Source organism: Oncorhynchus tshawytscha, linkage group LG02, assembly GCF_018296145.1.
Source record: "Oncorhynchus tshawytscha isolate Ot180627B linkage group LG02, Otsh_v2.0, whole genome shotgun sequence".
Lineage (NCBI taxonomy): Eukaryota > Metazoa > Chordata > Actinopteri > Salmoniformes > Salmonidae > Oncorhynchus > Oncorhynchus tshawytscha.
This window is the reverse complement of record NC_056430.1, coordinates 30,928,733-30,948,460: the sequence shown is the minus strand read 5'-3', so window position 1 is coordinate 30,948,460 and position 19,728 is coordinate 30,928,733. Positions and strand designations below refer to the sequence as shown.

The 19,728-nt window shown below is 43.3% G+C and overlaps 1 protein-coding gene across 3 annotated transcripts in view; it reads right to left on the bottom strand.

Annotated features, from left to right (window-relative positions):
• LOC112218232 (cyclin-dependent kinase 18) overlaps positions 1–19,728 on the bottom strand; it is a 57,412-nt gene that overhangs the window by 20,792 nt on the left and 16,892 nt on the right. Inside the window, exons 2-5 of one of the 3 annotated variants that reach the window (XM_042296424.1) lie at positions 18,415–18,473; positions 18,286–18,333; positions 17,512–17,657; positions 7,843–7,978 (exon numbers count right to left, since the gene is read on the bottom strand). In XM_042296424.1, the coding sequence (XP_042152358.1) occupies positions 7,843–7,951 (109 nt within the window). In that variant the 5' untranslated portion in view covers positions 7,952–7,978; positions 17,512–17,657; positions 18,286–18,333; positions 18,415–18,473. Of the gene's footprint in view, positions 1–7,842; positions 7,979–17,511; positions 17,658–18,285; positions 18,474–19,728 lie in introns of all 3 variants that reach the window. The other 2 variants (XM_042296417.1, XM_042296407.1) reach the window with 2 other exon arrangements.

Genomic DNA, 19,728 nt, shown 5'->3' with positions numbered 1-19,728 from the left:
TCTTGCTGGCGTTAAGGCGGCTTTCGTGTCAAACGTATGTTAGTTTGCAATTTCGTCATGTCAATTTCGTCATAATGTCTTATATCATTTTCCAGCCATAATGCCATGTTCGGCAATTCGCCTGTCTTATATCAGCTCGCTTGCGCTCAGATGGGAAGCCCACATGATTTTAGCCATGTAGGTCCCGTTTTGGACGTGATTAAAACCCCCTCCATGATGTAGGCTACGTGTCCATGCCCATCATGAAACGAGAGATGAGTACCTCTGAATACCAGGGAACCTCGTATTTAGAAGTTATCTGAAAACTGTAACCTGTAAAAAAATGGGTTGTTTTCCATTTCAAACAGCAATGCGTGTATTTTTATCCTGTCGATTAAATCATTACATTTTACATGTATTTGCTTGTTTTTCAGTTTAATTTTATTACAACCTATCTCATTGGGGCGGCAGGTATCCTAGTGGTTAGAGCATTGGACTAGTAACTGAAAGGTTGCTAGATTGAATCCCTGAGCTGACAAGGTAAATATCTGTCATTCTGCCCCTGAACAAGGCAGTTAACCCACTGTTCCTAGGCTGTCATTGAAATTAAGAATTTGTTCTTAACTGACTAGTTAAATATATATTAAATAGTATGATTCACCTTCCTGGTTTTATGGTGACAACGTTGGATGCATTGTACACATTCTGGAGATGTGTGAATGTGTTGGATTATCTTCATAAATGCTGTTCATGCTGTTCTGGTTAGTGTTTATTGGCTTATTTCACTGTAGAGCCTCTAGTCCTGCTCACTATACCTTATCTAACCTATTAGTTCCACCACCCACACATGTGATGACATCTCCTGGTTTCAATGATGTTTCTAGAGATAATATCTCTCTCATCATCACTCAATACCTAGGTTTACCTCCACTGTATTCACATCCTACCATACCTTTTTCTGTACATTATACCTTGAAGCTATTTTATCGCCCCCAGAAACCTCCTTTTACTCTCTGTTCTAGACTACCAATTCTTATTGCTTTTAGCCGTACCCTTATCCTACTCCTCCTCTGTTCCTCTGGTGATGTAGAGGTGAATCCAGGCCCTGCAGTGCCTAGCTCCACTCCTATTCCCCAGGCGCTCTCTTTTGATGACTTCTGTAACCGCAATAGCCTTGGTTTCATGCATGTTAACATTAGAATCCTCCTCCCTAAGTTTGTTGTATTCACTGCTTTAGCACACTCTGCCAACCCGGATGTTCTAGCTGTGTCTGAATCCTGACTTAGGAAGACCACCAAAAATTCTGAAATTTTCATCCCAAACTACAACATTTTCAGACAAGATAGAACTGCCAAAGGGGGCGGTGTTGTAATCTACTGCAAAGATAGAACTCTGCAGGCTGTCCTACTATCCAGGTCTGTACCCAAACAATTTGAACTTCTACTTTTAAAAATACACCTCTCTAAAAACAAGTCTCTCACCGTTGCCGCCTGCTATAGACCAACCTCTGCCCCCAGCTGTGCTCTGGACACCATATGTGAACTGATTGCTCCCCATCTATCTTCAGAGCTCGTGCTGCTAGGCGACCTAAACTGGAACATGCTTAACACTCCAGCCATCCTACAATCTAAGCTTAATGCTCTCAATCTCACACAAATTATCAATGAACCTACCAGGTACCTCCCCAAAGCCTTAAGCATGGGCACCCTCATAGATATCATCCTAACCAACTTGCCCTCTAAATACACCTCTGCTGTCTTCAACCAAGATCTCAGCGATCACTGCCTCATTGCCTGCATCCGGAATGGGTCAGCGGTCAAACGACCTCCACTCATCACTGTCAAACGCTCCCTGAAACACTTCAGCGAGCAGGCCTTTCTAATTGACCTGGCCGGGGTATCCTGGAAGGATATTGATCTCATCCCGTCAGTAGAGGATGCCTGGATATTTTTTTTAAATGCCTTCCTAACCATCTTAAATAAGCATGACCCATTCAAGAAATTTAGAACCAGGAACAGATATATCCCTTGGTTCTCCCCAGGCCTGACTGCCCTTAACCAACACAAAAACATCCTATGGTGTTCTGCATTAGCAACGAACAGCCCCCGTGATATGCAGCTGTTCAGGGAAGCTAGAAACCATTATACACAGGCAGTTAGAAATTTGCTTCCTGCAAAACTAACTCAAAAAAGTTCTGGGACACTGTAAAGTCCATGGAGAATAAGAACACCTCCTCCCGGTTGCCCACTGCACTGAAGATAGGAAATACTGTCACACTGATAAATCCACTATAATTGAGTATTTCAATAAGCATTTTTCTACGGCTGGCCATGCTTTCCACCTGGCTAATCCTACCCCGGTCAACAGCACTGCACCCCCCACAGCAACTTGCCCAAGCCTTCCCCATGTCTCCTTCTCCCAAATCCAGTCAGCTGATGTTCTGAAAGAGCTGCAAAATTTGGACCCCTACAAATCAGCCGGGCTAGACAATCTGGACCCCTTCTTTCTAAAATTATCTGCCGAAATTGTTGCCACCCCTATTACTAGCCTGTTCAACCTCTCTTTCATGTCGTCTGAGATTCCCAAAGATTGGAAAGCAGCTGCGGTCATCCCCCTCTTCAAAGGGGGGGACACTCTTGACCCAAACTGCTACAGACCTATATCTATCCTACCCTGCCTTTCTAAGGGTCTTCGAAGCCAAGTCAACAAACAGATTACCAACCATTTCGAATCTCTGCATACCTTCTCTGCTATGCAATCTGTTTTCAGAGCTGGTCATGGGTGCACCTCAGCCACGCTCAAGGTCCTAAATGATATCTTAACTGCCATCGATAAGAAACATTACTGTGCAGCCGTATTCATTGATCTGGCCAAGGCTTTCTACTCTGTCAATCACCACATCCTCATCGGCAGACTCGACAGCCTTGGTTTCTCAAATTATTGCCTTGCCTGGTTCACCAACTACTTCTCTGATAGAGTTCAGTGTGTCAAATCGGAGGGTCTGCTGTCCGGATCAATTGTAAATGAGAACTTGTTCTCAACTTGCCTACCTGGTTAAATTAAGGTAAAATAAATAAATAAAATAAAACCTCTGGCAGTCTCTATGGGGGTGCCACAGGGTTCAATTCTTGGACCGACTCTCTTCTCTGTATACATCAATGATGTCGCTCTTGCTGCTGGTGAGTCTCTGATCCACCTCTACGCAGACAACACCATTCTGTATACTTCTGGCCCTTCTTTGGACACTGTGTTAACAACCCTCCAGGCAAGCTTCAATCCCATACAACTCTCCTTCCGTGGTCTCCAATTGCTCTTAAATACAAGTAAAACTAAATGCATGCTCTTCAACTGATCGCTGCCTGCACCTGCCTGCCTGTCCAACATCACTACTCTGGACGGCTCTGACTTAGAATACGTGGACAACTACAAATACCTAGGTGTCTGGTTAGACTGTAAACTCTCCTTCCAGACCCACATCAAACATCTCCAATCCAAAGTTATATCTAGAATAGGCTTCCTATTTTGCAACAAAGCATCCTTCACTCATGCTGCCAAACATATCCTTGTAAAACTGACCATACTACCAATCCTTGACTTCGGCGATGTCATTTACAAAATAGCCTCCAATACCCTACTCAACAAATTGGATGCAGTGCCATCCGTTTTGTCACCAAAGCCCCATATACTACCCACCATTGCGACCTGTATGGTCTCGTTGGCTGGCCCTCGCTTCATACTCGTCGCCAAACCCACTGGCTCCATGTCATCTACAAGACCCTGCTAGGTAAAGTCCCCCCTTATTTCAGCTCGCTGGTCACCATAGCATCACCCACCTGTAGCACGCGCTCCAGCAGGTATATCTCTCTGGTCACCCCCAAAACCAATTCCTTCTTTGGCCGCCTCGCCTTCCAGTTCTCTGCTGCCAATGACTGGAACGAACTACAAAAATCTCTGAAACTGGAAACACTTATCTCCCTCACTAGCTTTAAGCACCAACTGTCAGAGCAGCTCACAGATTACTGCACCTGTACATAGCCCACCTATAATTTAGCCCAAACAACTACCTCTTTCCCTACTGTATTTATTTTATTTATTTATTTAGCTCCTTTGCACCCCATTATTTTTATTTCTACTTTGCACATTCTTCCACTGCAAATCTACCATTCCAGTGTTTTACTTGCTATATTGTATTTACTTTGCCACCATGGCCTTTTTATGCCTTTACCTCCCTTATCTCACCTCATTTGCTCACATCGTATATAGACTGTTTATACTGTATTATTGACTGTATGTTTGTTTTACTCCATGTGTAACTCTGTGTCGTTGTATGTGTCGAACTCCTTTGCTTTATCTTGGCCAGGTCGCAATTGTAAATGAGAACTTGTTCTCAACTTGCCTACCTGGTTAAATAAAGGTGAAATAAATAAAAAATATATTCAAAAATAAAACTGGAAGCTGGTTGAGAGAATGCCAAGAGTGTGCAAAGCTGTCAAGGCAAAGGGTGGCTACTTTGAAGAATCTCAAATCTATTTTGATTTAAAAAAAATTTGGTTAATACATAATTCCATATGTGTTATTTCATAGTTTTGATGTCTTCACTATTATTCTACAATATAGAAAATGGTAAAAATAAAGAAAAACCCTGGAATGAGTAGGTGTGTCCAAACTTTTGACTGGTGCTGCATATTGGATCTTTTTCCAGCTACTGTGAAAAGTTTGGATGTGTGTAAAAACCTCCATAGTCTGCTGTGTTTTATTATTAATGTTATAGAATTATGAGTGAAAATAGCTACAAATATTTCGGACTCACCCCTGGACCTATAGTGCTACCGCCTGTGCTTAGATTTACTAATGCATTAGGTTTGTTAAAATGAGCCCTTAGATTTACTAATGCATTAGGTTTGTTAAAATGGAGCCCTTAGATTTACTATTGCATTAGGTTTGTTAAAATGGAGCCCTTAGATTTACTATTGCATTAGGTTTGTTAAAATGAGCCCTTAGATTTACTAATGCATTAGGTTTGTTAAAATGAGCCCTTAGATTTACTATTGCATTAGGTTTGTTAAAATGAGCCCTTAGATTTACTAATGCATTAGGTTTGTTAAAATGAGCCCTTAGATTTACTAATGCATTAGGTTTGTTCAAATGGAGCCCTTAGATTTACTATTGCATTAGGTTTGTTCAAATGAAGCCTGAACTGTCTGCTGACTTTAGGTTCCTCACTACATGTGATTTCTAATGAAACTTATGGTTGTAGGCTACTAATAGGTTTCTACGGCGTTGTAGGCTACTAATAGGTTTCTACGGCGTTGTAGGCTACTAATAGGTTTCTACGGCGTTGTAGGCTACTAATAGGTTTCTACGGCGTTGTAGGCTACTAATAGGTTTCTACGGCGTTGTAGGCTACTAATAGGTTTCTACGGCGTTGTAGGCTACTAATAGGTTTCTACGGCGTTGTAGGCTACTAATAGGTTTCTACGGCGTTGTAGGCTACTAATAGGTTTCTACGGCGTTGTAGGCTACTAATAGGTTTCTACATCCATTCTTCTCTGGCTGGCTCTGTTAAAAGTTAGTATGACAGTGATTGATGTAATCATCTGAACTGATTTGATTAGATTTATCTTTCCATCAGTACACTTGTTAGAATATCAAAAATGATGATTTAATTGAGAAGCTGTACTAGATATTAACTAGGTATTAGATTGACTTAAAGATTAGACTGGCAGTGGCAGGCGGGTGGCCTCCCTGGTACACACACACACACACACACACACACACACACACACACACACACACACACACACACAGCTAGCCCTGCAGTAGTGGAGTGGTAATTGTGTTAGGCTTGTGTGCTAATCCAAACTGATTTGGGATGTCTCATTAGGTTAGCTGTAACACTGTAGATGTGCGGTGTGTGTGCATGTCTGAGATTGTTAGCCTGTGGGATATAATCCTGAATTAATCAGCCTAATTCAGGTGTGACTGACTTTTCTTTGTCATTTTAAGTTTGATTTAGCTGCTTACCAGCTGAGAAGGGCTACTGAAGGGGATATTATGTTGATAAAACTTCCCTAACGAACCTAGATGGTAATTCTGATCTGCGAGCTGATTGTGTTATTCTCTTTTTTTGCAATAAATGTGACCACTGTAAAGACAGCTCCTCTGATGTGACCAACTTATTGTGTGTTATGGTATTTAAGTGTCAGGGAATTGAATTGAACTATATTTTAACATGAAAAAAAAACATTATTTGAAGGTCTGTTGCTGATGTATCCCAACCTCATTAGGAGTTGAAAGGGACATCCAGAGAATGTGGTTAATCCTGGGAAAAATGTGAGCCAAGTCTGTCTCCAAACATGGACAGACAGTTGGACAGCATTGCCCTGATTCAAATCAAGGATTACTTTGACATTTTTGTTCAGTTATTGTCTGAAATAGGCTGTGATGGAAGAAGGGGTTGTGAAGGGCAGAATGTCTGGATTGACAGAGAGCCTATTAACACTTTATCACTCTCACTCACTCACTCAGACCTTGAGTTCTCTCTGCATCAGGGGGTACAGGACTCTCTGGGGTTAGATCAGACACAGCTGCTTCCCCCAGACAGCTGATGACGGCTGGCATCACACAACGCTACATTCCCATCCATCCAGACCTCTATTCTGAATCCCAGTGTGCTCCATGTTGTTCTTGTCTAAAACTGTTCTGTAATCTTTCATGTACATGTATTTTATGTGGAACCCAGGAGTAGTAGCTGCTGCACATGTACCAGCTAATGGGGATCCTAATAAACTAAACTTCTGTACAAGGTTAGCTGCCTCAATAGTGAGAGAAGTAACTATGAGGTCAAGTGTTGCTGTGTCAAGTGTTGCTGTGTCAAGTGTGCATGAGAAATGGTGAACTGCATGAGAAATGGTGAACTGCATGAGAAATGGTGAACTGCATGAGAAATGGTGAACTGCATGAGAAATGGTGAACTGCATGAGAAATGGTGAACAGCATGAGAAATGGTGAACTGCATGAGAAATGGTGAACTGCATGAGAAATGGTGAACAGCATGAGAAATGGTGAACAGCATGAGAAATGGTGAACAGCATGAGAAATGGTGAACAGCATGAGAAATGGTGAACAGCATGAGAAATGGTGAACTGCATGAGAAATGGTGAACAGCATGAACACCAAGAACACACTGTTTAAAAGGTTTTGAATTTCTTCTCAATTTGCTCTATTGGCATGACGTAAAAATGTACATTTTGCCAAAGCTCACTTTGGAGATTTACAATATTGATATAATTAAAATAATAATAATCAATATTGTGAATATTGTTTTATATCACTGCTGCAGGGCAGACTGGTGCTAGATTAGAGGATGGGTGTGACCCAGTAGACCACAGCGAGGGAGATTTGCTTGTATAAATGTGTCTTGAACCCTGCTAATCAGCCTCGGCTCCTGGCATCCCCTATTACACTCTCACACCTCTCTTTCTCCTTCACATCTCCATCTCTCCACTCAGAGCTTGTATAAATGTGTCTTAACCTCTTCTAACCCCCAGCCTTCCCTCAGCCCAGCCGGAAATCAGTGCTACTAATCAGGCTGTGGAGACTAAGTGGGGCTGGTACAGAGATGACTGGGCTGGTGGTTTGATTATAAACGGATCCAAGAATGGCCTGATCCATGAATGAATGGAGGGAGTAATGTAAGATCTGGGATCAGGACTTTGAGCTTCCTGTGTCTAAATATAGTCCCAATACGCTGTGAAAGGGACTGGTCATTCCTTAGCAACGCTCATAGCAGCAAGACCCACTGGAGACAAGGACAGAATTGATGTGTCATTGGGCATTGTTGGGTAGAGTTAAAGGTCTTACCCTGAGTGTGTTGGATGTTGAGCTGGTTGATTTGCTCGGTGAACTCGTTCTCCTCTATGGTTTCGGTGCGAGGGACGGACAGAGAGAAACGTCGCTTAAAGTTCTTCATCTTGTTAATGTTGCAGAGGAGCAGTACCTGATGAAGAGAGCGCGAGACAGTCAGACAAGGCATACGTGTAGGGAAATGACTGGGTATTGAACCCTGTTTTTCTGTATTACTCCAAGCCATGTTAGCCCACTGAGGTAAAGCCAAAGCATTAGCCCAGGAGCTACAAGTTTTCAGAACCAAAGCAAAGTTACTCAAACAACACCATGTCCTTTACTCTTTTACAGTAGAAGAGTCCAACTCTACAACCACATTTATATTGTAACGACCCTGGGTTTATAAGTGCGGAAATCGACCCTGCCGCACGAGCATGCTTTTGCGGCACAGTCGATAGCGCGCCGGACCTCGGGCCCAAAGGTCGAGGGTTCGAGACCTGCTCCCTGCTGTTTCATTACAATATAATTTCAACCACCACTAACCATAACCCCTTGGGTGAAAAAGAATAACGATTAGACTGTCTGAACAGAGGAAAGTGAATATGTAACTTCTTTGTTGTTATTACTCCTGATATCTCCAGGAGTGGTAAGTATAATTTGTCTTCATCTGTTGTCTAGTACTGTCTTTTTGCTAGCTAGGGCCATCTACTTTAAAGGGAAACTTCACCACTAGACACTATTTGGGGGTGGGTCTACTTACATGATGATGAGGGTGTTTGACATAATTATGCACTAGAGGTCTACCGATTATGATTTTTCAACACCGATACCGATTATTGGAGGACAAAAAAAGCCGATACTGATTAATCGGCCGATTTTTAAAATGTATTTGTAATAATGACAATTACAACAATACTGAATGAACACTTAATTTAACTTAATATAATACATCAATAAAATCAATATAGCCTCAAATAAATAATGAAACATGTTCAATTTAGTTTAGATAATGCAAAAACAAAGTGGTGGAGAAGAAAGTAAAAGTGCAATATGTGCCATGTAAGAAAGCCAACGTTTAAGTTCCTTGCTCAGAACATGAGAACATATGAAAGTTGGTGGATCCTTTTAACATGAGTCTTCAATACTCCCAGGTAAGAAGTTTTAGGTTGTAGTTATTATAGGAATTATAGGACTATTTCTCTCTCTACCATTTGTATTTCATATACCTTTGACTATTGGATGTTCTTATAGGCACTTTAATATTGCCAGTGTAACAGTATAGCTTCCGTACCTCTCCTCGCTCCTACCTGGGCTCGAACCAGGAACACCACGACAACAGCCACCCTTGAAGCAGCGTTACCCATGCAGAGCAAGGGGAATAACTACTCCCAGAGCGAGTGACGTTTGAAACGCTATTAGTGCGCACTCCGCTAACTAGCTAGCCATTTCACATCACATCATTACACCAGCCTAATCTCGGGAATTGATAGGCTTGAAGTCATAAACAGCAGAGCTGCTGGCAAAACGCATGAAAGTGCTGTTTGAATTAATGCTTATGATCCTGCTGGTGCCTACCATCGCTCAGTCAGACTGCTCTATCATATCATAGACTTAATTATAACATAACACACAGAAATGCAAGCCTTAGTTTCCGGATTCGACCATATTAATGACCTATCATCTTGAATTCAAGACATTTATTCTTTCAGTGAAATACGGAACCGTTCCGTATTTTATCTAATGGGTGGCATCCATCAGTCTAAATATTCATGTTACATTGCACAACCTTCAATGTTATGGCATAATTTCGTAAAATTCTGGCAAATTAGTTCGCAATGAGCCAGGCGGCCCAAACTGTTGCATATAGCCTGACTGCGTGCAATGAACGCAAGAGAAGTGACAATTTCCCTAGATTAATATTGCCTGCTAACCTGGATTTCTTTTAGCTAAACTCTAAATAGAAAACAGTTGGTTTACCTCTGTGGTCGTTGGTTAACTAGCTAGCTAAAGGTTAGCTAACGTAACCTAATGAAGCTAATGTCAGCCTGCAAAGTTACAAATCACATAGACATTTAATTTTTTTATTTTTTTATTTTACCTTTATTTAACCAGGTAGGCAAGTTGAGAACAAGTTCTCATTTACAATTGCGACCTGGCCAAGATAAAGCAAAGCAGTTTGACAGATACGACACAGAGTTACACATGGAGTAAAACAAACATACAGTCAATAATACAGTATAAACAAGTCTATATACAATGTGAGCAAATGAGGTGAGAAGGGAGGTAAAGGCAAAAAAGGCCATGGTGGCAAAGTAAATACAATATAGCAAGTAAAACACTGGAATGGTAGTTTTGCAATGGAAGAATGTGCAAAGTAGAAATAAAAATAATGGGGTGCAAAGGAGCTAAATAAATAAATAAATAAAAATTAAATACAGTTGGGAAAGAGGTAGTTGTTTGGGCTAAATTATAGGTGGGCTATGTACAGGTGCAGTAATCTGTGAGCTGCTCTGACAGTTGGTGCTTAAAGCTAGTGAGGGAGGTAAGTGTTTCCAGTTTCAGAGATTTTTGTAGTTCGTTCCAGTCGTTGGCAGCAGAGAACTGGAAGGAGAGGCGGCCAAAGAAAGAATTGGTTTTGGGGGTGACTAGAGAGATATACCTGCTGGAGCGTGTGCTACAGGTGGGAGATGCTATGGTGACCAGCGAGCTGAGATAAGGGGGGACTTTACCTAGCAGGGTCTTGTAGATGACATGGAGCCAGTGGGTTTGGCGACGAGTATGAAGCGAGGGCCAGCCAACGAGAGCGTACAGGTCGCAATGGTGGGTAGTATATGGGGCTTTGGTGACAAAACGGATTGCACTGTGATAGACTGCATCCAATTTGTTGAGTAGGGTATTGGAGGCTATTTTGTAAATGACATCGCCAAAGTCGAGGATTGGTAGGATGGTCAGTTTTACAAGGGTATGTTTGGCAGCATGAGTGAAGGATGCTTTGTTGCGAAATAGGAAGCCAATTCTAGATTTAACTTTGGATTGGAGATGTTTGATATGGTTCTGGAAGGAGAGTTTACAGTCTAACCAGACACCTAAGTATTTGTAGTTGTCCACGTATTCTAAGTCAGAGCCGTCCAGAGTAGTGATGTTGGACGGGCGGTTAGGTGCAGGTAGCGATCGGTTGAAGAGCATGCATTTAGTTTTACTTGTATTTAAGAGCAATTGGAGGCCACGGAAGGAGAGTTGTATGGCATTGAAGCTTGCCTGGAGGGTTGTTAACACAGTGTCCAAAGAAGGGCCGGAAGTATACAGAATGGTGTCGTCTGCGTAGAGGTGGATCAGAGACTCACCAGCAGCAAGAGCGACCTCATTGATGTATACAGAGAAGAGAGTCGGTCCAAGAATTGAACCCTGTGGCACCCCCATAGAGACCGCCAGAGGTCCGGACAGCAGACCCTCCGATTTGACACACTGAACTCTATCAGAGAAGTAGTTGGTGAACCAGGCGAGGCAATCATTTGAGAAACCAAGGCTGTCGAGTCTGCCGATGAGGATGTGGTGATTGACAGAGTCGAAAGCCTTGGCCAGATCAATGAATACGGCTGCACAGTAATGTTTCTTATCGATGGCGGTTAAGATATCGTTTAGGACCTTGAGCGTGGCTGAGGTGCACCCATGACCAGCTCTGAAACCAGATTGCATAGCAGAGAAGGTATGGTGAGATTCGAAATGGTCGGTAATCTGTTTGTTGACTTGGCTTTCGAAGACCTTAGAAAGGCACGGTAGGATAGATATAGGTCTGTAGCAGTTTGGGTCAAGAGTGTCCCCCCTTTGAAGAGGGGGATGACCGCAGCTGCTTTCCAATCTTTGGGAATCTCAGACGACACGAAAGAGAGGTTGAACAGGCTAGTAATAGGGGTGGCAACAATTTCGGCAGATAATTTTAGAAAGAAAGGGTCCAGATTGTCTAGCCCGGCTGATTTGTAGGGGTCCAGATTTTGCAGCTCTTTCAGAACATCAGCTGAATGGATTTGGGAGAAGGAGAAATGGAGAAGGCTTGGGCGAGTTGCTGTTGGGGGTGCAGTGCTGTTGACCGGGGTAGGAGTAGCCAGGTGGAAAGCATGGCCAGCCGTAGAAAAATGCTTATTGAAATTCTCAATTATGGTGGATTTATCAGTGGTGACAGTGTTTCCTATCTTCAGTGCAGTGGGCAGCTGGGAGGAGGTGTTCTTATTCTCCATGGACTTTACAGTGTCCCAGAACTTTTTGAGTTAGTGTTGCAGGAAGCAAATTTCTGCTTGAAAAAGCTAGCCTTGGCTTTTCTAACTGCCTGTGTATAATGGTTTCTAGCTTCCCTGAACAGCTGCATATCACGGGGGCTGTTCGATGCTAATGCAGAACGCCATAGGATGTTTTTGTGTTGGTTAAGGGCAGTCAGGTCTGGGGAGAACCAAGGGCTATATCTGTTCCTGGTTCTAAATTTCTTGAATGGGGCATGTTTATTTAAGATGGTTTGGAAGGCATTTTTAAAAAATATCCAGGCATCCTCTACTGACGGGATGAGATCAATATCCTTCCAGGATACCCCGGCCAGGTCGATTTAGAAAGGCCTGCTCGCAGAAGTGTTTCAGGGAGCGTTTTACAGTGATGAGTGGAGCTCGTTTGACCGCTGACCCATTACAGATGCAGGCAATGAGGCAGTGATCGCTGAGATCTTGGTTGAAGACAGCAGAGGTGTATTTAGAGGGGAAGTTGGTTAGGATGATATCTATGAGGGTGCCCGTGTTTAAGGCTTTGGGGAGGTACCTGGTAGGTTCATTGATAATTTGTGTGAGATTCAGGGCATCAAGTTTAGATTGTAGGATGGCTGGGGTGTTAAGCATGTTCCAGTTTAGGTCGCCTAGCAGCACGAACTCATTAATTAATGAGCCAGCTTATATTTTGTCAATGCTTTGGAATGTCTTGTCAGTATATTCTGAAAGCTAGCTAGCTCTATTCTGCTGCGCTGATGTTGGCTGATCGGATGCCTTCCTCTTTGAACCTCCACGGGGCAGTCCTCCACAACCTGAAATCACTGAATTGTGGGTATTGTGATTTGCTTAGAAACGCGTATTATTCCAAATTTGTATAACACATGATATGTTAACCCTAAGAAGTTATTAATGTTAAGGTCCTTTTTTCAGAATTTCCTCCTGACTGACGTGCCCAAAATAAACTGCCTGTTACTCAGGCTCAGAAGCAAGGATATGCATATAATTGGTACCATTGGATAGAAAAGATCTTGACGTTTGTAGAAATGTTAAAATACTGTATGCGACTATAACATAATTGATATGGTAGGAGAAAATCCAAAGAAAAACCAACCAGATTTTTTTTTTTGAGATCCCATGCTCGTACAATGAAAAGCTATGGGTCCTATGCAATTCCAGCTCCCAGATTGCAATTCCCATGGCTTCCACTAGATGTCAACAGTCTCTGTTCAAGGTTTCAGGCTTGTTTCTTCCCAAACGAGGAAGAATTTTGAGTTTTGGTACTGGGAGTCACAATTGGAAATCAGTCTGTGTGACTTGTTTTAACAAAGTTTAGCGGTATCTTTTTGGCTTCCTTTTGTCTGCATGTTTAAAGAGTGGATTACTCAAATCGATGGCTCCAACTAAACAGAGTTTTTGGGATATAAAGAAGGATTTTATCTAACAAAACATGCATGTTGTAGCTGGAACCCTTTTGGATTGCATATCAGAGGAAGATTTTCAAAAGGTAAGTGATTTATTTTTTTCCCTTTTCTCCTCAATTTCGTGGTATCCAATTGTTTAGTAGCTACTATCTTGTCTCATCGCTACAACTCCTGTACGGGCTCGGGAGAGACGAAGGTTGAAAGTCATGCGTCCTCCGAAACACAACCCAACCAAGCCGCACTGCTTCTTAACACAGCACGCATCCAACCCAGAAGCCAGCCGCACCAATGTGTCGGAGGAAACACCGTGCACCTGGCAACCTTCGTTAGCGTGCACTGCGCCCGGCCCGCCACAGGAGTCGCTGGTGCACGATGAGTCAAAGATATCCCTTACCGGCCAAGCCCTCTCTAACCCGGACAGCGCTTTAAAAAAATGATTTATTTGAACTGCGCGCTCTCCAATTTCACCGGATGTCGACAGGTGTCCCGCTAGTGGGACACCTAGCCTTAAGTGGACATACATTTGAAGGTGGAAGTTTAAATACACCTTAGCCAAATACATTTAAACTCAGTTTTTCACAATTTCTGACATTTAATCCAAGTAAAAATTCCCAGTCTTCGGTCAGTTAGGATCACCACTTTATTTTAAGAATATGAAATGTCAGAATAATAGTAGAGAATCATTTATTTCAGCTTTTCTTTCTTTCATCACATTCCCAGTGTGTCAGAAGTTTACATACACTCGATTAGTATTTGGTAGCATTGCTTTTAAATTGTTTAACTTAGGTCAAACGTTTCGGTTAGCCTTCCACAAGCTTCCCATAATAAGTTGGGTGAATTTTAGCCCATTCCTCCTGACAGAGCTTGTGTAACTGAGTCAGGTTTGTAGGCCTCCTTGCTCGCACATGCTTTTTCAGTTCTGCCCACAAATTTTCTATACGATTGAGGTCAGGGCTTTGTGATGGCCACTCCAATACCTTGACTTTGTCCTTAAGCCATTTTGCCACAACTTTGGAAGTATGATTGGGGTCTATGTACATTTGGAAGACCCATTTGCAACCAAGCTTTAACTTCCTGACTGAGGTCTTGATGTTGCTTCAATATATCCAAATATTTTTCCTGCCTCACGATTGTATCTATTTTGTGAAGTGCACCAGTCCCTCCTGCAGCAAAGCACCCCCACAACAGGATGCTGCCACCCCATGCTTCACGGTTGGGATGGTGTTCTCCGGCTTGCAAGCCTCCCCCTTTTTCCTCCAAACATAACGATGGTCATTATGGCCAAACAGTTCTATTTTTGTTTCATCAGACCAGAGTACATTCCTCCAAAAAGTACTATCTTTGTCCCCATGTGCAGTTCCAAACCGTAGTCTGGCTTTTTTACGACGGTTTTGGAGCAGTGGCTTCTTCCTTGCTGAGCGGCCTTTCAGGTTATGTCGATGTAGGACTCGTTTTGCTGTGGATATAGATAGTTTTGTACCTGTTTCCTCCAGTATCTTCACAATGTCCTTTGCTGTTGTTCTGGGATTGATTTGCACTTTTCACACCAAAGTATGTTCATCTCTTGGAGACAGAACGCGTCTGATTCCTGAGCGGTATGACGGCTGTGTGGTCCCATGGTGTTTATTCTTGCGTACGTTTGGAAACCAGACTTGTGGTGGTCTACAATTTTTTTCTGAGGTCTTGGCTGATTTCTTTAGATTTTCCCATGATGTCGAGCAAAGATGTAGGTAGGCCATGAAATTCATCCACAGGTACATCTCCAATTGACTCAAATTATGTCAATTAGCCTATCAGAACCTTCTAAAGGCATGTCATAATTTTCTGGAATTTTCCAAGCTGTTTCAAGGCACAGTCAACTTAGTATATGTAAACTTCTGACCCACCGGAATTGTGATAAAGTGAATTATAAGTGAAATAATCGATTTGAAAACAGTTGTTGGAAAAATGACTTGTCATTAGTACCGGGATGTGTGCTCTTCACCTCTGCAAGGCAATTCGTATAAATGTACTTCAGTCTCCTTTGTTTTCTCAGCAGGAGCTGTGTACCGGTGTCCGTGTCAGCGGTGGTCTCGTTGTTGTGCGGAGTTATTCGAGGAAGGAAAATTGAGGAAGGCTCCATACCACCCTCTCGCTTTCCTTGTTATTTGCTCCACACCCCTTGGCTGCAACCCTTCTCATTTAGTGTACCCTGCGCGCACAGCCTGTGTGGAATTCCTGGACTCTGTCAGTGTTTGGAACTGACAATCTGAGGTCAAGAAGGCAGAGTTCATCTCAGTCTATGCTGCCCTTCAGTTCCTTGACTTTTTGGCCCTGACGGAGACCTGGATCACCCCAGATAACACTGCTACTCCAGCTGCTCTCTCTTAATCTCACTACATTTTCAATCATATTTTCTTTTTCACTCACCTGTCCATCTCCTCATTTGAATTCTGTGCTGTCACTTGTCCCCTCAAGCTTGACATTGTCATCTATCGCCCACCAGGTGCCCTTCGAGATTTTCTCAATGAGCTTGACCCCTTGATAAGCTCATTTCTTGGCGATGGCTTACCACTCGCCGTACTTGGCTACTTCAACCTCCTGATGTCTGCCTTCATTTATTTCCAACTCTCTTTCCCTTCCTTGCCTCTTTTGATCTCTCCCTTTCACAGTCCCCTCCCACTCACAGGCAGGCAATATGCTTGACCTCATCTTTACCAGAGGCTGTTCGCCTACTAATATTAGGGGCAGCAGGTAGCCTATTGGTCAGAGTGTTGGGCCAGTAACCGAAAGGTTGCTAGATCAAATCCAGAGCTAACAAGGTAGAAAGCTGTCGTTCTGCCCCTGAACAAGGCAGTTAACCCACTGTTCCTATGCCGTCATTGTAAATAAGAATTTGTTCCCAGGTCTTTGATCACTACTTTGTTTCTTTTTGTCTCCCTCTCCAACCCTATTCACTCAGCTCCTACTCAGATGTTAATGCACTGTCTCAATCTTTGCTCTCTCTCTCTCCCCCTCTTTCCTCTTCTATCCTATCATCTCTCCCTTCTGTTAAATGCTTCTGTCTCCTGATTCTGCCTCTTCGACCCTACTCTTCTCCCTTTCCTCATCCTATGACCCAAGCTCAACCTCGACAAGACAGAGCTGCGCTTCCTCCCAGGGATGACCTGCCTGCTCCAAGACATTTATATCACCTCTGACAACTCTGCGGTGTCCCCCTCCCAGAGTGCAAAGAACCTTAGCGTGACCTTACACAACACCCTGTTGTTCTCTGAAAACATAAAAGTTGTGACTCACTCCTGCAGGTTAATGCTCTACAATATCCATGGAGTACTACCCTACCTCACACAGGTCCTAATCCAGTCGCTAGTCAACTCCCGTCTAGACTACTGAAATTCGCTGATGGCTGGGCTCCCTGCTTGTGCCATCAAACCCCTACAACTTATCCAGAATGCTGCAGCCCACTTGGTGTTCAACCTTCCCAAGTTCTCTCATGTCACCCCACTCCTCCACCGACTCCACTGGCTTCCAGTTGAAGCTCACATCCACTACAAGACTATGGCACTTGCCTACGGAGCAGCAAGAGGACCTGCCCCTCCCTACCTTCAGGCTATGCTCAAACCCTACACCCCAACCCGAGCACTCAGTTCTGCCACCTCTGGTCTCTTGGCCCTCCCACCCCTACGGGAGGACAGCTCCCGCTCAGCCCAGTCCAAGCTCTTCTCTGTACTGGCACCCCAATGTTGGAACCATCTGTAACCCTACCTCTTCCCAAGAGCATCTTAATTAATCCCCCCCAAATGCCTTTTGTGAACCAACACTTGACTTTTTCCCCCCGTACTAGCTCTGACTTTGCTGAAAGCTACTTTATTAAGGAAAAATGTGGTTGGCCCATCTAGCTATCTTAAGATGAATGCGCTAACTGTAAATCTCTCTGGAAAAGAGCATCTGCTAAATGAATAAATTGTATAACTGAGGGATGGTATCATCCTGCCAGCCCATTGCACAGGCGGACCTCTGCTGAGCCAATGTTCCCTTACCTAATGTGCACTGGATGCCCTTCCACACCAAACAGAACAGCCAGTGATTGGTTTGTGGTCTTTGGTTGAGGTCAGGAACAGAGAGACAAAGATGCAGACTCTGTGTGTGGTGTTCCCTGGCTGTTGTTGACGCTAATCTCAGATCACTGATGGATTGAATAATGAGGCAGAAAAACAGCAGGATAGCATTTAATCAATACAGTCACCTCTTGTTCACAACCCAGACACTGCTGTGTCAATACCTTATATAACCATACCCCCCTCACACTCATTACATCTCTCTCTAGCCATCTCTCTAATCGTTCTCGCTCCCTCATCATTCTCTCATCTTTCTCTGAGCAGCAGTGAAGGCTGGTTTCTATGGTCTCCTACTCTCTATTAGTCTCGTGTGTGTGTGTGTGTGTGTGTGTGTGTGTGTGTCACACTATCAAAGAGCATCTGGTCGTATTGGGGTGCTCAGTCCAGCCGTTCATTCCCTCTGATCATTCCTGGACACAGACGGCCTTAATGGTGCTACCCTGATCTCTCTGACTCATCTCTCATCGCTTTCTCTCATCTCTGTCCCTTTCTCTGTGCCTTTCTCTGTGCCTTTCCTTCTCTGGCTCATACACACCTGAACTAGCCTGTAATAGGCTGAAATGTGTTTCTGGGCTGAGTGGTAGGAAAAGCCATTACCACCCAGTGTGTCAGCAGTCTAATCTGATGAGTGTGATTTTAAAATGACTTCATATGAACCTGGCAGACTTTCTGTCCACTCCAACATAATAACATTACCTCTGGTCACCAGAGAGGAGACAACAGTCACACGCAGACAGATATTTCCTTGGAAAAAGAGAGGATGAGAAAATTGAAATAGATGTTCAATGTCCCATGGCAAGTATGCATCACAATCCTGAATACCACCTCAGCCATATTGGGTTTCCATTGACATGGTTTGATGGCCTTTGTCCATTCTAGGAATTCTGCAAAATGAGAGAGGAGTTTATAAAGAGATGAAAAGCACATGTAGCAGGAATGGCATGTGATGCGAGGGGGGTGTGAGAAGAAGAGAAAAGATGGAGCACTGGTGTTTATTTTTATAAATGAAATTCAGGAAGAATAATGAATATGTGTGTGTGTCTTTCTACTGTACTATGGACAGACTGTTCTTCTGCAGTGTGTGTGTGCCTAGCTGCGCAGTAGTAAGGATCACGCTGGGCCTTTGGTCATATTAACTCTCGCACCAACAGTTCACACGCACTGAAAGACTGGTCATTCAAGTGCTGCCTGTGGAACCGCCGATAGCCACACACACACACAGAGCCTAGTGGTTAGAGCGTTGTGCCAGTAACCAAAAGGTTGCTGGATCGAATCCCCGAGCTGACAAGTTAAAAAATCTGTTGTTTAATGCCTGAGCAAGGCAGTTAACTCACTGTTCCCCGGGCGACGAAGACGTGGATGTTGATTTAAGACAGCCCCCCGCACCTCTCTGATTCAGAGGGATTGGGTTAAATGCTGAAGACACATTTCCATTTATTTTCATGAAATCTCAGAACTTTTTGGAGAGTAAAAATGTTTGACCATTAAATATCATATTTTCCTTAATCTAACTCTAACGTTTTTTTTTAAGGTTAGGGTTAATCTTAAAATAGCATTTGAACAAATTCAGGACATGATAAAAGTTTACTTTTGAATTGTTAGGACACTGGGGTCCTGATAAGGTGGGAAAACAAGTACACACACAATCTGTCTCTACACATATGTGCAACATGCACAACTCACTCCAACAGAGAATGTCCCCAGAGGACGGCAGATGGACGGCAGACAGAAGGCACACACAGGAACATTGAACATCTGTCCCCCATGTACCAGAGTACAGATCACATACGCACCAATGTACACGCGCTCACGCAGACACATGCCGCCTCTGAGCTGTCCTGTGAAAGTTGGTTATTTCCAGGTGCTAGAGAAAAAAAGGCAGGCTACTCTCAGAACATAAAACAATGATTATGCACAAAGAAAACAGAGAGAATTGGAAGCACTGATTTGCTTTTAATGAAATGTTCTAATTCTAAAGGGCTGTTGTGGTAATTGTGTGTGACTGTAGATTAATAAGTACAATGGTGAAGAGCTGTGTTGTTTCTCCTCTGGTCATGTTCCATAGGGACTGTTGTTATGTGTCCAACATCACAGTGTCACGTGTCTCATGCACTCTAGAGATGCACAATGCATGGTGGG